Source organism: Notechis scutatus, chromosome 3 (genome assembly GCF_049901735.1).
Source record: "Notechis scutatus isolate UNSWTSFEM ecotype Mainland chromosome 3, rNotScu1.2, whole genome shotgun sequence".
NCBI lineage: Eukaryota > Metazoa > Chordata > Lepidosauria > Squamata > Elapidae > Notechis > Notechis scutatus.
In genome coordinates this window covers 183,528,382-183,550,837 of record NC_142011.1, presented here as the reverse complement: position 1 = coordinate 183,550,837, position 22,456 = coordinate 183,528,382, and the positions used below count along the sequence as shown (strand labels likewise).

Sequence of the window (22,456 nt, the reverse complement as noted above, 5' to 3'; positions counted from 1 at the left end):
TGACACTCCTGGTTTACAGTGTAAGCCTTATTGGCATATTGCCCCCAACAATCTGGGTAGCATTGCATGTATAGATGTATAATGAGGTTAAACAGATTTACAATAAATAATAACTTTTGTAGTGGTAAGTTCATTGGATGATGACCTGTGCTATAAATCAGATTTAATGAGCACCTAGTTTGATATACAGTATTAGCGTGCTTTCTAACTTGATATAGCCTTCCACATACTAACCTTATATGCTCCCCATACCCAATTAATGCTCCTACTCCTTATTTTAGATTCTTGCTTTCTATATATACTTTTATTTTTTAATTAATTTACAGGAAGTCCTTCTTTAGTGACCCCAATTGGGACTGGCAACTCAGTTGTTAAATAAGCAGGTGCTATGTAAAAACTTTGACTGTGCTTATAATTCTGCATCAGCTCTCCTTTGCTTTAGATATATGCAAAGACTATAAATATGAAGATTGGTTGCAAAGTTAGTTTTTCATCACCATCGTAACTATGAATGGTCTCTGAGCGAGGCAGTCATTAAATAAGAAGTACCTGTATAGCATCTAGCCTTCCATAATTTTATTGTGGAAGAGTTTTATTTCTACCCTTTTGTATCCTTTATGTTTTTCTAATGACTGTACCCCATCTTCCTTATGCTGGTATACGACCATAATAAAGATTTATTGCAATTTGTAGTAAGTTCTTCATGGCTTGGGACCAAGCTATCTGAGGGACTGTCTCTTGCCGGTCACATCTACCCAACCCATCAGAACAGGGAGGCAGGGAATGTTGTGGGTCCCATCCTTGAGAGAGATACACCTGGTGGGACCCAGAAGAAGGGCCTTCTCCATGGTGGCTCCCTCCCTCTGGAATATCATTCCCCCAGAGATTAGATTGCCCCCCCCCTCATTCTCTTCTGGAAGGCATTGAAGTCCTGGTTCTGCCAGCGGGCCTGGGGAACCCATTAAATGGCTTGTATAATAACCTGTTGCTGGGAGGGAGGTGGGGGATAATTTTACTATATTAATTTATTTGATTTTACAAGTTTTATTGTTTTAAATTGTGGTTTTATATGTAGTAAGCCGCCTTGAGTTGCCATGGTGAATAGATGTCAATACAAACCTAATAAATAAAATAAATAAAAGTAAATATTTTGAGATTAGGATGCAGCCAGATACCCAAAGGCAAGGGAATATTATGATCAAAAGATTTTTCTGCAAATAAATAAGATGCCAGAGACTGAAATTTTGTTTTGCAGTATATCACTTCCCTGATATTTTTTATAATAAAGTTAAACAAACGGAGCCTGGAGGTATTTGTGGGTAAATAGCTTGCCCATGTTTGAAAGAGAGCGATTTCTCCCACAACACAACTTTCAGGCAATTAAGATTCATGCAATATTGCTTGCATTAATGAATCCAAAAGGATTCAAACAGATGGTTCATTTTAGTGGCATTCTACCCCTCCCCTCCCCCAAGAAAGGAGTTGTGTGCATTTCTGCTTTCCTCTTGCAGAACTGGCTCTTAACAAGCATAATGAAGATTTAAAGAACAGCAGAAGAAAGAAACTTAACTAAACTTTGTTAGCATCAGTAACTTCTCTCCTCCTCTCTCCCTCCTTCCCCCTTTTCTGCATGCCTGCTTCCGTCCAGATGGGGGCTGGCTCTTGGGAGGACAGACCAATGACGTCACGGAAAAGCCCTGTCTCTGATCAGATGGGCTTAATATAAACCAGGTTTGTTGAGAAAGAATTAAGGGAGGCAGTCCTTGAACAGATGAAGGATTTTCTGTGGGAGATTTGCCTGGTGTTTCATACTTTGAGAACTAAGGGAGTTTGAGCAAGATCATCACCTGGCTGCAAAAGACAATCAGGAAAAAGCCCAACCAACCATCCAGCAAGGTAGTGTTTCTTTACCAAGAGCAAATTAATAAGCCTTCTTTTAAGCACCAAAGCAGACTTGTATATGGAGAGCAAAAAGAAAAAAGAAAGGGGGGTTATTTGAAATAGAAGTTAAAAGTTGCATCAGAACTAGCTTGTATTTCTTCAATGAACTCAGATGATTAACTCTTCAGTTGGTTGCACACAGTGAGGAAAAGACTAGCTGTAGAAACCAATTTGATTCTGTCTGTTTCTAAGAAGTGATATTTTTTTGACTAGGTTGAGCGAGAAGTGTATTCAATATGCAGGAGTTTGATACTATTCTTGCTTGAGAAAGTTCCTGTGAGCAGAGCAGAAAATGGATAGCCTTGTTTTGCATGTGCTTTTCTGTAATGGCATTCCTTTACATCCCTGGGTATCTCAAGTTTGGGGCTTTTGCAGGGAGTTGCAAACGATAGAGAAGTGTTTGTGTCAGGTAGAACGTCATTTGCTGCTTTTGCTTGCATGCCTTAGCTTCCAAAGTGGTGGGATTCCCCTTCATGGGACTCTTGTTGCTGAATGATAGACCAAATGCTCACTTTGAAGGAGAGCTTTTTCTGCGAATGCAGAACTCTTAGGTTCACTTTGGAAAAGGGCCATTAGTCTTCTCTTCTATTCTGCCTGTTAGCTTCTAAAGGTATCATGTCAGCTGAGAAAAAAAACCAAGAACCAGGCTTTAGCCTGAATAAGCCAAATGTCTAAATAGCTGTCATGACCAGAGCTGGTGAGCATCAAGGCAACTTTCCTAAAAATGGGAGCTGCAAAAGTTTCTGGCCCTCAAGAATTGCCTCACAGCAATGTTTCTTACTGGTGCTGAACAACCCATCCTGCAAAGTTATAAACTATCTGTAGGCAAGGGAGGATAGTCCTGGCTTATTGCTCTTGAGATGAATTACAGCCTTTTACAGTAGAAAGGAATTCTTACACCACAGACATAGCATGGGTACACTTTTGAACTATATCCTCCTCCACATGACAAGCTTTGTGTTGTTAACTGATCCTTGGGAAGGAACTTAGGTGTACTTTTACTGTTTCTTAAAGACTGTTAGATGAGATAGGGATGCTTGCCATCCCTTCTTTCTTCTGTAGCCCCTGGTTGCCCACTTGTGGCTGCAGGGCTGCTTTTCAGGAGTATAGGGAGCAGAAACAAAGCAGCATTGTCAAAGGTCTTGGCCTCTTCTTCCAGGATGTGTGGGTTTCTATTAAGTGCTATGCAGAAAAACCATGTTTCTTGGTTGCTTTGGATGGCTTTTTTAGATGGTACTTTACTGCCACTTGGTCTGCACTCTTATTGAGAGCAACAGCCATCCACAGATCACATGATCAGGTGGAGGAAACAAACCAGGTTTTGAATTCAAGTTTGAGGTATTTTTATTGGTGAGCAGTTGTTACAATTCCCAAGCCCTCAACTGCCTCTGAAGGAGGAATTTCCACTGCTATGAACATCTTTCTCCTATTTTAGCTCTTTGAAGCTACTTTCAGGCAGGGAATTTGGACAACTTGCCGCAGCTAACTCACCACAGGACAACTCTCTGTGGGACAATTCAACAGTTCAATTTAATTGGCATCCTTCAGCATCCTTTCTTTAATGATTCTATTCCACTATTTCTTCATTATTAGTGTAGCTATGGTCCTGCGGTGAGTTGTCCTGTGGCGAGTTAGCCATGGTGGTTGTGCCATAGCAAGTTGGCTGTGGCAAGTTGGCTGCAGCAAGTTGGCCATGGCGAGTTGTCATAGACCCTCCAGGCAATGCTCATCAAGGGTTTCAAATGTGGGCATTTCCCATGTCAGACAGACAATGTATGCAACCTACTGGTACTTGTAGTGTTCACCATTTCACTGTTGCTGTTTTCTAGCCTTGAAGGGAAAGAGCCATGACCCTGAACAATGTCACCATGCGTCGCAACAGTGCCAGTAGTTGTGGTGCCTTGCAACCTCAGCAACAACGTTGGAGTGTTCCAACAGACGGGAAGCATCTGGTAGTGCAGAAAGAGACCCAAGAGGCAAACCGCCAGAAAAGGTACACCCTCAGCCATGAAGAGTATTGCCGCAAAAGCTGGTCATCAGAGTCCTCAGATTCTGTCATCTCTAATGAGTCAGGAAACATCTACCGAGTGGTTCTCATAGGGGAACAAGGAGTTGGCAAAACCACCATTGCAAGTGTCTTTGCAGGTGTGCATGACAGCCTGGATAGTGATTGTGAGCTTCTGGGAGGTAAGTTTGTTCCTTGTCCCCCCCTCCCCTCCCCGCTTAGTTAAAACTTTCTGGGTAAGAGTCTTCTGGGAGCAAGCAAGAATAAAACACATAAATTCTGCATTCCTGATCTTGAAATCATAATGCTGTAGCCTCCAGAGTGATTTCAGAATGTGGTTCTCTATTAAGGAAGATGGCAGAGTCAGCTGGGGGTTGGAAGGAGTTATTTTGAGTTTGCATTGGAATGCCAACTTAATTTAATTTTGCTTTTCTTTTTTTAACGAATACACAAATTGAGCTCTCAACCTAATATAGTATGCCTTTTGAAAAAAAAGTATTCTAGGGAAACGTTTGTTGAATAATAGCAATAGCACTTAGACTTATGTACCGCTTTATAGTGCTTTACAGCCCTCTTTAAGCAGTTTACAGAGTCAGCATATTGCCCCCAATTTTGGCTCCTCATTTTACCCACCTCAGAAGGATGGACAGCTGAATCAACCTTCAAAGAATAATGTATAAATTTGTAAATACAATGTACAAAAATGTGTGATATAAGGAAAACTTGTTTGTAGAAACTGTGTATGTTAGATCACAGTGAGAACAAAAGATGCATGCTTTGAGAAATGTACCCGCAATAAATCCCAATGTTAGTGCAAACTTTAAAAGAAAATTCTCAACAAACCAAACTGGACATATGTGCAAATCTGAGAAAAGCTGAACTTGATGTGCGATAAATGAGAAACAGAAATTAAAACTGTTGGGGTTTTTTTCTGATAAATCCACCAAAATGCTTATGTTTCATTTTTAGGTACATAATTTTCCATTAAGATCATGTGTCTTAAGAGTGATCATTATAAAATCTGCTGATACTTGCTATGTAGGAGTTAGCGCTTCTGGATAATTTTCATAAACATTCAACATGTGCAGAATTCCAGCTATTTCATCATATTTTCAATTCAAGCAAGAGACATTATTAATGAGTTCTCAAAGTATATGCATTATAGAAAAAGTTGATATGCAACTAGAGTAATGGTATAGAAACAGTTGAAAGGTTTAAGAAATGTATTTATGTGAGAAAAGTAACATTTCTACAAATTATTAATCTCATTTGAATTAAAGAAATGAGATCAGCTCAGAAGACAAACTTGGCGTTAAAATGCTTTTTAAACATATTTCTATTAAGTGAACTGTCCCAGGATTTGGATGAGCTATTTTACAAACAAACAAAATTAGAGTTTATGTTAAAAAAACATTGCAAGCATTGAATTCAGAGATGAATTCTGAAATTACATTTGCATGTACCTGGGACTATGGCACAATCAACCTCAGTGGACCTATTTCTGAGTAGGATTGGACTATTGTAGTATAATTTTACATATGCCTAGATAGAAATGTTCAAAGTCAAATGTAATAAACAGAGAAATGTACGGTGGGAACAATGGAAATGAGAACATACTGACTTAAATGAAGTATAAGATCCACTTTCAAGTAACTCTGCATTAGAGTAAGATTTTTTAAAAATAAATTAGACTTGCTGAAGTTATTCACTCACTTCAGTTTTCCTTAACCTGCTATCCTCCAGCTGTGTTGGACTACAACCCTACTAATCATAATTAGCCATTCTTTGGTTGAGCATGATGGATATTGTACTTCATCATTCCTGAAGGCACCAGGTTGGTGGAGGTTGGGACAGATTTGCCTTTTGATTAAATAAAAGATAGCCTCGATTAATTGGTCTGCAGTTTTTAAAGCATCGTTTGGTTATTTCAATAAGTCAAAATTTATACTACATTTCAAATTCTCCTTTCATTAGAAATGGATGTACAGCGTATCATACACTGTACACCCCTCTTCCAATAATTTACTTTTAAAATAGATTTGCTAAAAATATAATAATTAAAGTCCTATCTTCCTTTTGTGATGGGTGGGCATTATTTTAAATTTTACACATTGGCACTGCAATAATAATAGCATAAATTCAATAGCATAAGCCCTTTATATATTCCATGAAGAATTTATATTGCAACTTATGGAACTCTAGGTGGGGTATACGTGCTTTAAAAATATCTCTTGAGAATCTGATTTCAAAACTGCTTACACTTGGAACTGGGAGTTAGAAATTCAAGAAGACAGAGAGGAAACCAAGATTTGGGGGTCTTTTTGCACCACCTTCACTGAGTGATGGAACTGAAACCTGAGCATTTGTTTTAGAACATGAAGTTGTTGGGATTCTGGGAATTGTAGTCCTAACATATCTGGAAGATTTTATAGTTTTGGAAAGTTGCTACAAAGTAGATCACAGGCAAATGCATACAATCTTTTGCTCTATCAGGAATTTTAACACCCTTGTAAAATCCTTTAAGAAGCATTTACGCTATAATAAAAATATAAGGAAGAGGATTGCTAATTTGTTGGTATTCTATGTAGGAACAGCCAAACGTTTTCTCAAAAAAGCTAACCCCTTGAATCTATGTACTTTTGCTCCAGAATAAAGCTGTCTTATGTTGCTTGCAGCTGTAATGCCTGCTCACCCATAAATTGAGTGGAAACAAATATTTTCCATTACTAAGCCTAACTGGAGTCTCCAGGACTGCCTGTCGCTCCCATGGGGGTCAAGAGGTCATGTTTGCTTTATTTTATTTTATTTTTTCCTTTTGGATCTTCTTTCTACTCTTCTTGTCCTACTTAGGAGAAAGAGAACTCCAGCAAAAAGTCAATGCGGTCATTTTTCTTGTAGGCTACGTCTTTTTTTCTACTGTGGAAATTATACAATTCTGGAACTCATGGAAATGTTCAGATCTTTGCCAGAGTCTGATATATAAGGACGTCAGATGTAACAAGTTTTCCCTCCACATCCTAACATTTGTCTGATATGATGGCCTGGAGTGGAAAGAGCAGGCATGAAATACAGTCAAAATAGATTTAGCTGCCCTGTTGATAGGTACAGTGCATCTATATTTTCTGAGATTATTTATTTGAACTGCAACTGAAAATAATTCCTGAGATAATTTTTCTGACTGTGAAAGAATCAGTTGAAAAACATGCCTTATCTTGCATCAGAGTTCAATTAGTATGAGCACTAAAGTCCAAGATGCAAAAAATTGACAGGCAGAAGCCTCCTCCAAATGTTTCTTTAATCATGGTTTTTTTTATGCAATTGAAGAAAACATCATCACATGCTTGGATGAGGGTTCTAGACACTGTATTTAATTTTAATTAAATGTGAATAATATAAAATTGAAAGTTGATTTATTGTATATCCTCATCTTCAGATACTTGTGTGCGTCTCCTTGCTGGCTACTCAAGTGCTAAATATGGCTCCCAATGCAGAAAAGTGTTTTATTCTTGTTTTGTTACATAGAGTACATTTTGTTGGTTAAAATGTAATTGATGTACAATTTGTTAAACTTAAAAGTCTACCTAATTATTCCCACCTGAAGTAGTTTAATGTTGTCTCTTCTCTTTTGGTATGACATCCACAACCAACAGTGTATGGATGATTTCTTTAATTTCTGCCAAAGCAGGAATCTTTACGTTTCTAACTTTTATTTTGCCTAACATTAAACTCTAGTGACAAGGAAAACTAAAAGAATGTCACATATTTTTATGTTCCCCATTCTAGAAGACACCTACGAACGAACTTTGCAGGTAGATGGTGAAAGTGCAAACATAATGCTTTTGGACGTTTGGGAAAACAAGGTAGTGTGCAAAACCATTTTGTCAGGCAGAAGTATTCATTTTCTCATTCTTTAATTTTGCTGAGCAACATACATAGTCCAGGACTGTCAAACTCCCGGCACGTGGGTTGGATGTGTCATGTGCTGGCCATGCCCAGTTTTAGCGAAGGGAAATAAAGTCCCAATACATCACATGACGCTGCTGTGAAAACGTGAGTTTGACACCCATGACATAGTTACATAAATGCATTCTTTTTTTTTTAAAAGTCCCTAAATTTAACAGCACGCACAATTAGAAATATTGAGAAGCTAAACTTCAAGGAACCTCTGTGGCCATCAGTTACTTCTTGAATAAATTTTTATTTTGTGCACAGGAACAGACTGCACTAAACAATTAAATACACAGCTGCCATATTGGATACTCTCTCTCTCTCTCTCTGTGTGTGTGTGTGTAGGCTGAAAGCCTGAATGTACTTATTTTGTTGTTCCTGAAGGTTGTGATGGCACAAAGTGCCCAGTTAAGAACTTCGAGACCAGTTTTGAATAACCAGCTCTCAGTTCTAACTAAGATCAGGTTGCTATTTTTTCACACAGCATCAGGGCGATGGATTTTCTTTCAGTTTGGAAATAGCTAGTCCCTTTCCTGCTTTCCAGCACACTATAAACAAGTTTTTAAAATTAACTGTTAAGTATATTGCTTGATATTTGGCATATTGGGTGTGTGTGTATATATGTGACAGTGGTGGGATTCAATTTTTTTTATTACCTGTGGGGGGGTTCTGTGGGCGTGGCTTGGTGGGCATGGCAGGGGAAGGATACTGTAAAATCTCCAGTCAGAGGTGATATTTGCCGGTTCTCCAAACTACTCAAAATTTCCGTTACCAGTTCTCCAGAATTGGTTAGAACCTGCTGAATATCACCTCTGATGTGTGTGTAGTTGCAATCTTGCATTTCCAAACTGAAAGCTACTTTGCTTATCCCTATTTTAATACACAAATTTGTATAAATTAAGACTGAACTCAAAGTATTAGAGGTAAAAGTAAAGATGCTGTCAAACTACATGGGTCCATCCATGTTAAATACAGAAACAATTTGCTGTTCACTTGTGTTGGCCAGAAAACTGGCTAGATATGGGAACCTGGTGTGAAAAAGCAAATGTCCACATAGGATCCAGGAAATACAAAACTCTTTTATTGGTCTACAGAAGAAGAGGATGCTTCTGGGCTTTTGCCCAAGGAGAGATCCAAAAATCAGGCACAGTCATTTTTATACAATTTAATAGAAGGAACAAAAGTAAGAGAATCCCTGATTGGTTACAACAGTCACACATATGCACAAAACAAAGCCATCCCATAATACTCCATTATTTATTTAAGTCCACTTATCATATAAATTGACTACCTCTGAGTGTATTTTTTAGTGTGCTAATTATGAGCTTTATTTACTTCTGCACCTTTGTCTGGACACCTCTAACCATTGCTTAAGCTAAATATCACGTTGCCTTCCTTGATTCCAGTAATGGGTTTGCTTGCAACATACCTTAGCTGAGTCTCAACCTGTTAGTTAGTCTATATAGGAGACATTTGAGGTCAGAGTGGACCCTTCTAGCTCTTACTTGCAGGTGTTAAAGAAATGTTACTTCTAGCAGACAAGTCACAACTAATAATTCTGGCTAAAGTTAAAGCTTATAAAATCCTTTATTTATTACTAAGTTAATAAATCACCACGGCCTCAAATTGGAGGTATGCCATAGTTATGAATAAGAGCCAGGAAAATTTCCACTCGTTCTATACTTCTTCTAGGATGCTTTGGCCAGCCTGTAGTCCTGAGGTTTCCTAGTGGCTTCCTATTCGCTACCCTTGTCACTTCCTTAGATTCTGCATTGGGGAAACGGTCAATATTTGCAGTGGTATGTTTTGATTCCTATTGTAATTCTTAAAATTACTTCCCCATTCATTTTGAAAAACCAAGAGTGGCATTTGTAGGACCATATGTCTAATAGTTTTTCCGAACTGGTCTTGGCTAGATGCATTCTAAGGACTCCATTTAATTGGGCTATGGGTTGCAATTTAAGTCCCAATAAACAAATACTGTACATGATTGACTTGGATTAAGATCTGGGCATATTTAGTAAGGTAGTAGAATCGCTTTCACAGCCCACTCCCACATGCTAAACAGAGTGTTTGAGAATTCTGCTCAAGGAATGGAAAGTGATATGGTGTAAACTGTACAGAGGAAGAGATACCTTTCTAAATGAGTGGAATTCCATCCATAAGCAGAACAATTTCAGGGGTTTATAGGGATGATTTGACTATGAGGGCAAGGAAGGACAATTATACCACCTATTATATCTATCTACACCTGGATCCAATTCACTGATTGTTTTGTAGACACGCATTGCTATAACAATAAGGAGTGTTGCTAGTGAACACACAGAAATACTTTGGGAATCTTTTTTTTTTTTTTAAAACAAGTTTTATTAATTTCAAAAACAAATCATCATCAACCATTACATATTTGAACCTTTTTCCATTATCAATTTTACAAGTCAGATAAAACCTTATCTTATACAATACAATTCTATTTTAAACCATTTCTAAATGAACATAAAAACATCTCTTGTCCTCTATTTCTTTCTGACTTGATTATCGTCATTTTCTTTCTATACTTCTAAAAGGTTTCACCAATACTTCTCAAAAACATAAACAGACACAAACAAACATATAAAAAATCTTTTAGTAAAGTAACTTGGCCCCCGGTACCTCTCTTTATATGGGCTTTAATTATATTCATGCTCATCTTACAGATCATTACCTATTTTATTTACCATTCTGTATCTTCTATATATACTTCTCCACACATTTCACTCTTCATAATTCTATCTTATTCAATCCATCTTAATTTAAATCATTAAATTTGTATCTTTTGCCCATCCTTTATTATCACTCTATCTCATTCCTTATACTGAAAAAAAAAAGAATTTCTCCTGAAATCTCTAATCAGAGTATGATGCCTTTCTATCCTCTCCCTAAATATTAGATTAACATTTAAAATGACACCTAATATCCAATCTGATTCTGCTTGGTACATTCTATCAATTAATTTTTACTTTTAATAACAATAAAAACAGAGTAATAAATCAGAAATGTTTAAATACATAGTATCCTCCTAAATACGTAGTTAAATAATAAATCTAAATAATAAATCTTATAACATTCTAATTGCCTTTCCCTTCAATATTTTATTACATTTTAAAAATCAATCCTTATTAAACATTTCAACATTTTAACTTCTTATTAACTCTTAAACCATTCTAATTTTCTATTTCTAATACAAATATTACAATACCGTCTTATGTACCTTGCAAAATCTTTTTTTAAAAAAATTATACTTTACCCTTTATCCCTGAAAAAGATTCCTCTTTTCCCATCCAACTTTAAAACTTTGTGGCTTTTCTCCGCCTTTCCCCTTTCTTTCTTCCCCCACCCGATCTTCCTACCCCCACTTCTTCTAACCTCTGTCTTGCTGGCATCCCTTCTCTGTTGTATTCCCTTTTTCTCTTGTTTGCTATCATTATATTTATTTTGCATCATATTTTTCTCTTTCTTAAATGTTTTTTTAGATCTTAAGTCCTTCATTTTCCTCACTTTCTTCCTTCCTTCTTCCTTAGGTAAATTTTGGGATTCATTAAAGATGGTGTCTTCGTCTTCTTCTTGTTGTAATTCCATCTGTCGCATTGTCTGTTCATAGTTAACCAGCGCCATTTCTAAAAATAGAAAAGCTTTTTCCATACCATCTTTACAGGGTGCTTTTGTTTGCTCATATTCATCCCTCAGTTCCTCAAGGGAGAAAGCCATTATAAATCTTTTCTTTTCTTTTTTCCCTCTTTCTTCTTACTCCAACCAAAATATTCCAAAAGGAAAATAAGACAATCCCAAAGTCCACAAACCTCAATCAATCCAAGCCAAGCCAAAATTCCCACTTTCTCTTCCAGGGGTAGTATCAGACAAAGGAAAAAAGAAAATCCAAATCTGTGTTTTGAAGCCTTATTGAAAATTTTTTTTTTCTGTCTCCAAATCCTTAAGGCATCTCTTCCAACAAAATCCAACCAGATAGATATATTTTTTGTCCTCTCCCTTCCGACTTATCCCATAAAGCTAGTTTTACCTGAAAAAAAACCAGGTTTCTCAATATCCGTTTGTTAATTCCGTCAGGAGGGAGAGTAAACTTTCCTTTCAGCACCTCAGAATTGCCGCTTACTTTCTCTTGTGGAAAGAATCATCCAAAAAGCCATCACTTCCAGGAATTAAATTAAATATATCTCAGAGTCCTGGATCGACCAAGAAGACTTTCACTTTTAAAAACTTTCTCCTCTTCCTCCAGCCCATACTTGCCCAGCTGCCGGCTTCTTTGTGGCGGCCATTACAGACCGCCGCTATGCCGTCTTGGTAAAAGGAGGTTCTGCCGGCCAGGGAGGGGGTCTGCAATACCCCCAAACCCTTTTCCGGATCCCCCCTACTTTCAGCTGCCCCTGCAGGGCAGCCTTGCTCCGCACCCTTTCGGATCGGAGCCCCAAAAACGGCTAGCGCGGCAGGGATCGCGCAGCTTCGCGAATCCCTACCGCTCGCAAAGCCGACAAACCGGAAACTCCCCAGAAATACTTTGGGAATCTTGTCAGCAATTTTAGTAATAGGCGAGTCTTCCACAGCAGCCATTTTGTATGTTTGCCCATCAGATACTTTCAAAATTCTAACCGTAAGATAGAACCCCAGTTAAATTAAATACCCCTGAGGTACTGAATGCATTTTATCTGTCTGAATTTGGTGAAAAAGAGATTTTGCAAATCAAAAGCAAATTTTATATGCAAGGGATCTTGTAATATAATGCTTGTTTACAAATATGAACAATGCAGTTAAAATAATGAAAGCTTTATGATTAAGTAACCAGCAATATTTAGCTTTTCTCCTGCAGATGATGGGCTTCCAGGTATGAAGCCTAAACCTCTGACTCCAGATCTCTTTTTATTTGAGTAGAATGAAAATGGATGGCTCCAAGATCAGTGCATGAAAGTTGGAGATGCCTATGTAATTGTCTATTCCATCACGGACCGGGCAAGCTTTGAAAGAGCATCTGAGCTAAGGATTCAGCTCCGCAGAGCACGGCAGATGGAAGACCTTCCTATTATTTTAGTGGGCAACAAAAGCGATCTAGTAAGGCGCCGTGAAGTTTCCGTTTCAGGTAAGGATGTTACTCTTCAAATATTTTTGCTTCAACTCTTCAGAGTTGGAGGCATATCTACATTATGACTTGTTTGCACAATAATTATGAGTGGGGATGGTAAAGGTGTTTTGAATTCCAAAAGAGAATTCATTGACAGTACAGGTAGTCCTCAACTTGCAACAGTTTGTTTAGTGACCATTTGAAGTTGCACTGAAGAAGGTGACTTATGACTGTTTTTCACACTTATGACCATTGCAGCATCCCCATAGTCACGTGATCAAAATTCAAGTTCTTGACAACTTGTTCATATTTATGTCCCAGGCTCGTGAGCATCTTTTTCAACCTTCTGACAAGCAAATTGTCAGATTTACAACTGTGTTACTAACTTAACAATTGCAGTGATTCACTTAGCAACTTAGCAAGAAAGATGGGGCAAAATTCACTTAGCACCAGAAAGTTCAGGCTCAACTGTGGTCGTAAGTCAAGGACTACCTGTCATGAAGTGGCACTACTGAAACAAATGTTACTCAGGTAGATTTTTTTTCTTTCCCCTTTTTATTGTTTAAGTCAGTGTTTTGCTTCCTGGGGGAATTCTGGGAATCCAAGCCCACATATCTTAAAAGTTTCTAAGTTTGAAGAGCACTACTTTTTAGTAATACTGAATTATTTTGTCTTCAAATATTTTCTAGAGGGCCGAGCCTGTGCAGTAGTGTTTGACTGTAAGTTCATTGAGACCTCAGCAGCTGTACAGCATAATGTCAGGGAGCTGTTTGAAGGCATCGTACGCCAAGTTCGTCTGAGAAGGGACAGCAGAGAAAAGAACGAGAAGAGGCTGGCCTATCAAAAGAGAAAAGAGACCATCCCTAAGAAGGCGAGGCGATTCTGGGGGAAGATTGTAGCCCGAAAAAACAAGAATATGGCTTTCAAACTGAAGTCCAAATCTTGCCATGATCTCTCTGTCCTTTAGGAACTTGGGGACACATCCAGACTTTTATCTATCACAAATATGCCGTATAATCTCCAGAACTGAGAAAAATCAATCTATATTAGATTGGTCAACCCAGCTGATCTGGAATCACAATTGTGATTACTGTGATGGTGCATGCCGCAATACAGTAAGCATGGCCTCATGCATGGAAGAAGGAATATCATCTATATGTTTGGTTTATTTTTGAAACAAATGAGTATACTGGATTGGGAACAACAATTCTATGCTCTCTGAAAGAACATTCCAAACAATAAAGTGAGATGAGCCTGAAAAAACACAACCTGTTTCCTATGGAAAGGGGAACTCCTATAGTTGCCTTCTTCCTAACCAACCAGTTGTTTTTCTTAAGTGTGCACTGCTAAGTCTTATTCTTACAAAATCATCTGTTGAAGTGGCTAGATAGATATCAGCAGCATCAGCAGATAATCAGATGCTCAGATCACTAGGAACATTAAAGCCAGCACTCATCGATGAATATTATCATGTAGTCAGCACTGTCCCAATTCTAAATCTATTCACTTTTTACCCCAAATGTCCATTTGTATTCTGATCATCTTCTTAAATGCATCTGGCATATTACTTCACAGCCTGAGATTTTAAAAACTAAAGTAGGTAGGCACTGCAGCAGATCTGATAGCAAATTCATTTTTTCCCCTGGCTTTTGTATTATTCCACCTCCTTGCTTCCTCGCTGCCAAGTGAAACCATCCAAGCATGGCTACCTCTGAAATAAAAGCACATCCATCACAAACCAGCAATTGCTACAGCACAGCACCATTCATTTAATGGGGACCTTGTTCGGTGAAGAGGCAGGGAGAAAATATATTAATGTGATATGCGCACATGTGCCTTTGAATCAGCTTTGACTCCTGGGGACTGCCAGAAAAAGTCCCTGTATTTTTCTTGGCAGGATTTTGGAAGGGTTGAGAGAGAGTGACTGGTCCAAGACCATCCAGCTGGCTTTGTACATAAGGCGGGACAAGAACTCACAGATTCTCAATTTTTAGCTGAGGCCTTAATTACTACACCAAACTGGCACTCCTTAATATGGTAAGGTTAATTATCTAGAGATGCTTATGTTGTTATGATCCAATATGGAGAATTAGTCTGAATACCAATAATAAAGAATGTTGGGAATTTTAACTGCGTAATTATAGAATAAATTTATTTCTCTCTAGAGCCATTCAAAATTCCTAAAGACAGCATGTTAAAGCCAGACATACTCAAGAAAGGAGAGGTTATCAGCTCAGTTGTGAAGGGAAGTTCCTGTCTGAATTCAGTTCGTTTTTGCTATGAATTACTTCAAATCAACTTTTGCTTGTATCACCCTACTACAGCAATGTTATGGTAGGAATGGTAGATCCTGAGATTGAAACTCAAGGGTGAGGTGTAAATTTTTGAGAAGGTGGATTGCTTTTTAGTAAAAACCAAAAAGACAGTTTGTGCTCAGAACAAGTGTTTATGACATTATTTTTATATTTATTATCTTTCAGTTATTAATTGTATTTTCCATAGATGAGCTCGAAGAAGGGAGAGATGAAAGGACTGTTGGAAAATGTAGTGTTGAAATATATTTATTAAATGATTTCTTTAGAAAATGTTGGTTTTGTTACTGTTTTCTATTATCTTTTGGATTAAGCAACATTTATTAACATACCTTAAAAATCAATAAAATGTTTCATTGCTTTTGAAATAAAATCTCAAATGTTCCTTATTTAATTTATTTATTTTATTTATTTTACTTGGTTTGTCAATTGCTTACAAGATAATAGGTATAAGTAAAAACATAGTTATGAATACATGGATATATATAAGAAAAATAAAAGAAACAATAGGACAGGGACGGTAGGCACGTTCGTGTGCTTATGCACTACAGACCTCTTAGAAAAGGGTCGATAGTAGAAAGTCTAAGGTTAAAGTTTTTGGGGTTTGGGGAAGAAACCACAGAGTCAGGTAGAGTATTCCAGACATTGACCACTCTGTTGCTGAAGTCTTGATGAAGTCATGATTAATGGTGTGGTGCAGTTTAGTTCACACAGGAAAACATCTGTTTTTTACTTTTATGTAATACAATATCAACATACTGATTTATCAAAAGCAGCTTATATATTCAGTAATTCTTAAAGACGGTCAGCGCACTAACCCCTCATGTTTGTAATTTGTTACTTAAATTGCGAACTATTAGTTTACAATTTATAAATTTAATAAATAAATACATTTAAACAAAAGTTTTCAGTCATTAAAAGCAAGTGGGAGCTCACCTGTTGAACCTGTTGACTTTCCAGTTGACAAGCATAACATACTGTACTCATTTTATGCCCTGAGTTGTTTAAGTATCACATTACATTTGTTATCTACTATGACTGCTTCTTCCCAATTACATCCACTCAGCTGCCAGAACAGGCAGGCAGGATATGTTACAGCCTTACAGGTCGCATCTATTAGGGATGTACTTCTGGTGGGACCATATAAAAGGACCTTCTTGGTGCTAATCCCTTCTCTATGCAATATCATTTCTCCTGAGATACAATTGGCCCCCAGCTTGTTGCTTTTCAACAGACCCTAAAGATATGGTTATGTAAGTGATCTGGAGATCGTGAATGGAGATAGAGTTGATCAAGTGGTTGATTTGATAATGTTATTGTTCCCATCGGGTGGAGTGGGGTGGGGTTTTATTGATTTTATGTTGTTGGTTTTTAATATTGTAAGTTGTCTGGAGTCACTGTTGTGTGAGTTGGGCAGCCTATAAATTTCATAAATACTTGTTATTAAATATTATTTAGTAATAAATAAAAATAAAATATATTAACATTAATTCAATATTAGGAAGAAAACTCAACCTCCACTCCTCTTCCTAAAAATTCCTAGCCTGAATTCATCTCATAGACAGAAAAACAACATATGGATTTGGATAAACACATTTACTTGGCATTTTTTCCTCACCAGCTTCATGCTGTAGGTCAGATAACCTGGTAATCTTTTCATCGCTCCTTGACAGAGAAGATCAGCTACAGATTTGCCACGATGAGGAAAGCTACCCTTTTGCTCTTCTGGCTCTACATATCTGCATTTAGACCAGAGGTCTCCAAACCTGGCAGCTTTAAGACTTATAAACTTCAACTCCCAGAATTCCTCAGCCAGCAAGTTGAAGTCCACAAGTCTTAAAGTTGCCAAGTTTGGGGACTCCTGATTTAGACCAACAGATTTATTATCTAAATGCAGGTCAACTTCAGCGTTGACATACATCTCCAATCCTAGCAAACAAACTGGACTGTACAACACCCTTTTTTTTTTATATTTTTTAGTTATTAAGAACTTAATTTGAATAATCTCAAGAATTACCTTCAAGAAGACCAGCTCCCCTTTCCAGAGTTTTCTCGATTCCTTAAAATAAAGAGAAAGATTTGTATGTCAACTATCTGATAGTGATTTCAATATCTGGAGAGCCTGTTTCTGGTGGTATACTTCTTTTGAAATAAGCAAAATTAGAAAATAAGCCATTATTTTTCAAATATAAAGGAGTTAGAACATCTGGACAGCCATAATGTTGAACAAATCTACCATAGAAAGTGTGAGGTGGTGCTATATGTACATGTATCTAATCACATAATAGATTGAGATGTAATGTGTCTTGGTTGTTTTAGTGGTATTTATTTTTGCCTTTGGCTATATGAACTATTACTTATGATTTAGAAGCCTTATCTACAAGTCAGATTTTTGTGGATTTTTGTCAGATTTTTTATGTTACAAACAAGTAAAATATGAGTCAAATTACTGGGAAGCTTATCAACTCAAGGTATTTTCTGGAAGGTGGATAAATATCAGTGGTGGGATTCAAAAAGTTTTACCACCCTTTTGGTGGGCAGGGCTTGGTGGGCATGTTCTGCACACGTGCACACACTTTGCATGTGCGCAGGCACCAAACGGGCACTTTGCGCAGGTGCAGAGGTGTTCCAACTCACCTTCTGCAAGCCTGCACTGTCCCGATTGCTTCAGCAGCTGCCGCGCAGCACTCCGCTGTGATGCACAAAGCAGCTGTGCTTCAAAAGCAGAGGATGAAGGTGAATATGGGAGCCCGGGTGGGCAGGTGGGCCCAACAGCAGAGCGGTGGAGAGAACCAGTTTGATTTCCGTTGCTCCGTTGCTCATCGCCGCTACCGGTTCAGTAGAACCAGGCCGAACCGGTAGAATACCACCACTGGTAACTATAGAAATGACTAACCAAACCAGGAAGGCATGACCTGACCAGAGGTGGTATTCAGCAGGTTCTGACCAGTTCTGGAGAACTGGTAGCGGAAATTTTGAGTAGTTCGGAGAACCGGCAAATACCACCTCTGACTGGAGATTTTACAGTATCCTTCCCCTGACATGCCCACCTAGCCACGCCCACAGAACTGGTAGTAAAAAAATTTGAATCCCATCACTGGACCTGACCATGTCTTTCAAGTGATTCTTCAACATCTAGTCATAGAGACACTCAGTCTGAGTCACGGTGACTTTTGTCCTGGGTATGGCTAGGAATGACAACTTGTTCAAAGGTATCATCCTATGAGTGGGTGTGGTTCTAATCTAGAGTACGTGACACAACACTTCCTCTGAAACGATTCCCCTTGAAGTGCATGTTTATGAGTTATGGCAAAGTATAGGAGATTAATGTTACAGCACAGCAGAGTTTCCCTAGAAATCTGTACATAGTGAAATACTAAGGATAAGAATTTTGGAGGTTCCAAGTAGATGATGCTGGTTTGGGAAAGGTTCATTTAAAGCAGGGGTCTCCAACCTTGGCAACTTTAAGACTTGTGGACTTCAACTCCCAGAGTTCCTCAGCCAGCAAAGCTCCCCTAAGGCTCCTCTGGGGCTCTGGAAGAAAAGGAACAGAGCATGGGAGGGGCGTGCAGCACTCCTCCAAGCTCCGTTTTGGGAGCTTCCTAGCCTCAGAAGAGCCTCGGGGGCGTTTTTGCTCCCCTAAGGCTCCTCTGGGACTCTGGAAGGCAAAAAATGGAGAGGGGGCTGAGCTCCTCCCTCCATTTTTTGCCTTCCTGGGCCTCAGCAAGGGGAATCCCGGCACAGCTGATCTTATCTACAGCTGATTATCAGGAGGGAAAAAAAGAAAGAAATACCTTAGGTGAATGTCAGGCAGGAGGGCGGGGTGAGTGAGCATCAGGTGGGAGGGTGACTGGGTGGTGGGCGTGGCCAGCCGGAACTTACTACCGGTTCGATGACCCATGCCAAATTCTTGCTACTGGTTCACCCGATCCGGTGCGAACCGCCTGAATACCACCACTGGTTTTAAGGTATATAAAAGCATTGTAGATATATTGCATGGTATAACCCAGTGGTCAAATTGTGGTCCATAGGTCACAGAATCACAGAATGGAAGAGACCTTGGAGGTCTTCTAGTCTAACCCCTTGCTCAAGCAGGAAACTCGATATTATTTCAGACAAATGATTGTTCGGCTTCTTCTTAAAAAAACCCTCCAGTGATGAAGCATCAGAGGTGGTATTCAGCAGGTTCTGACCAGTTCTGGAGAACCGGTAGCAGAAATTTTGAGCAGTTCAGAGAATCAGAAATACCACCTCTGACTGGAGATTTTGCAGTATCCTTCCCTTGCCACGCCCACCAAGCCACGCCCACAAAACCAGTAGTAAAAAAAAATTGAATCCCACCACTGTGAAGCATCCACAGTTTCTGTAAGGAAGCTGATTAATTGTTCTCACTGTCAGGAAATTTCTCATTAGTTCTAGGTTGCTTCTCTCCTTGATCAGTTTCCATCCATTATTTCTTGTCTTGTCTTCTAGTGCTTTGGAAAATAAGATGACCCCTGTTCTTTGTGGCAGACCCTCAAATACTGGAACGCTGTTATTAGATGTCTACATCACAACCTCCTAATATCCATCATGGGATAACTGAATTGTGAAATTCAATGGTTGGAAACTGGTTTACTAAAACATACAGGTCATTCAAGATCCTTATGGATTGTAGCAGTGTCAGTTCCAATAAGTTAAATATGCATAAAATAATAATGTAAATACTCAGATGAATGCTACGACTCAGAGAAGTAACAATCATGTATAGTTTCTTACTGAAAATCTGTGTGTGGGTTGCTTAGTGGAACGGGAATTTCATTAAAGCAACGTTTTAAAAAATCTAAATAGAAAATATGGCAATGCATACATATAAATGGGATTTCACTGGGATAAAGATCCGTTTACCTCCTTAGACCTCAGAGATTTTAACTTAAGAACATATCTGGGAAAAATTGTGCAAAGAATTGTTAACTTGGCATTGATATAAAATCAAGCAGAAAATAAATATTTAGTTTTGGATTAATTTTTAGTGCAAAATAAAACATGAACTCTTATGCTCTGAAAGATAAAACTATAGAAAGAATAGTTTGGTTAACTGGGTGGTCCCCTAATTTCTTAACATTTATTTAGTGGTTCATGATTGGGAAAAAAATTGACCAACATTGTGGTAGGTTGATATTAAGATACTATGTGTTCCCCAGAAACGTAAGACCAAGAATGGGCTGGCTCTATTCCTTAATCCAGGGGTCTCCAAACTTGGCAACTTTAAGATTTGTGGACTTCAACTCCCATAGTTGGCTGGAGAATTCTGGGAGTTGAAGTCCGCAAGTCTTAAAGTTGCCAAGTTTGGAGACCTCTGCACCCATTAGTGTGCCCCTCTGAGATTTTTCACATTCAAAAGTCTTTTTAAAACATTTCCTATGGCATTTCTCCACAATATCTCTAGCAGAATTTCTCTACCATAGGGATTTTTTTTCCTCATAGCAAATAAGGAAGACCTCCCAAAGACCTGCAGATGCTGTCTTCCTAGCAGAACAGATGTTTGTCCATTTGGGGATGGGGAAATCTGTGGTTTGCCCATTATTGCTGAGCTCTGCTTCCCAGAGCTCAAACTTAGTGTGGATGGTGGTAAGGAATGCCAGGAGCTGCATACGGCAAGATTATGTGTACTGGAAGACTATGCATTTCAATATGATTCTGTTCTGAGTAACAGCACTGCCAACTGTTTGTGGAACAGTTGGAAGATGGTGGACCTTTTTTGGGGGGACATTTCTGAGTAGAAGCGGTATGGCTACCTATTATTGTTGCCCTAGTAGTGGGCAGCAAATAACACTAGATGACGTTTGAGGGACTCTCCAGGTGTCTGGTTCTATAAACTGCCATACATTTTCAATAGTTGCTTCTAAAGAAATTCACCATACTGAAAATATTTTTCTCCTGCAGGATCCAATCTGGGTTGACCACCGGGACCAGAGGTTTAGCCTTCTGAGCTTTTGGACTCATGCTGGAGCCCATCCTCAGGACCAACCCAGATTGGATCCTGCAACATTATCCCAGGATATCTATATTCGCCTTCATTCGTGAGATTTCCCCATTCCCAATATGTCTCAAGGATTCATTTTTATCCTACTTACAGAACGTCCCTTGTAAAAGACATCTACAGCTGAGTTTATATAGCTTGGTGTATATGAACTATTTACAAGTCCACAGAGATGCATTCCATTACATTCCAAAATACCACATTTCTAGCAACTTTCTGAAGTTTCTTGCGGAGGCTGCTTCCCATGACCTCCTATTGGATTATTTTGACTGGAGCGGCCAGGAGTTGAACTTGGCACTTTCCACACAAAGATGATTTCTCTCACAAAGAAATCCTGTCATTTTCAAGTTGGGCATTTTTGCCCCAAAGAGTATGTTGCAAGCCACTCTTGGCTCAATATAAACTGAAAGAAAGCCCCTGAGTTTTTTCTACAGAGGTCCTTCACTATGGTTTAGGTCCCCTGCTTGATCAGGGGGCTGGACTAGAAGATCTCCAAGATCCTTTCTGTTATTCTGTTATTATATCAGCAGGAGATCCTTATGGTCTGTATGTTTGTGTGCATACAAGCAGGTGTAAGAAAAGTTAGATGTTTTCTTGATGGCCTGGAATAGCAATAACAATAGACTTTAGATTTATATATTGCTTCACAGTGCTTTTTATAGCCCTCTCTAAGAGGTTTATAGAGTCAGCATATTTTCCCCAACAATCTGGGTCCTCATTTTACCCACCTTGGAAGGAGGGAAGGTTAAGTCAACCTTGAGCCAGTGAGAACTGAACTGCCAAACTGCTGAAGGTTAGTAGTCAGCAGAAATAACATGCAGCTGTGGTGGTGTATTCTAACCATGGTTTAGTAATTACTTTACAAAGTGCTAACTTTATATAATTCCTTACTCATATGATTAAATAATATAACCAATTATTTTTCATACTATTTATTGACTGATTTACATGACTTACTGGGGAACAGAAAAGTGTAGAGAAACAAGGTAGTTTCAGAGTTATCTCTGAGTCATTGGAATTGGCTGGCAATGGTTTCTGAAGTTCAGAAATAGAGGGCACCTTTCTCAGTTCACTCTCCTTTCATACTTAGTGTGCAGTTTTCTTCTATTTTGGCTAAG

At 38.5% G+C, this 22,456-nt stretch overlaps 1 protein-coding gene across 1 annotated transcript; it reads left to right on the top strand.

The window, feature by feature from the left end:
- Nucleotides 1–1,014: 1,014 nt before the first annotated feature.
- GEM (GTP binding protein overexpressed in skeletal muscle) lies at nt 1,015–15,689 on the top strand. The gene is made up of 5 exons (XM_026690854.2): nt 1,015–1,896; nt 3,771–4,128; nt 7,730–7,806; nt 12,818–13,022; nt 13,694–15,689. Exons 2-5 carry the CDS (start codon nt 3,789–3,791, stop codon nt 13,969–13,971), a joined length of 900 nt encoding a protein of 299 aa, XP_026546639.1. The 5' UTR covers nt 1,015–1,896; nt 3,771–3,788; the 3' UTR covers nt 13,972–15,689.
- The last annotated feature ends 6,767 nt before the right edge of the window (nt 15,690–22,456 follow it).

What these genes read in the sequence shown, in the direction of transcription:
- GEM (XM_026690854.2), top strand. Translation starts at nt 3,789, where the DNA reads ATGACCCTGAACAATGTCACCATGCGTCGCAACAGTGCCAGTAGTTGT. An exon ending in TGGACGTTTGGGAAAACAAG is followed by an intron (nt 7,807 to 12,817) that starts GTAGTGTGCAAA and finishes TTATTTGAGTAG; the next exon opens with AATGAAAATGGATGGCTCCA. An exon ending in CCGTGAAGTTTCCGTTTCAG is followed by an intron (nt 13,023 to 13,693) that starts GTAAGGATGTTA and finishes AATATTTTCTAG; the next exon opens with AGGGCCGAGCCTGTGCAGTA.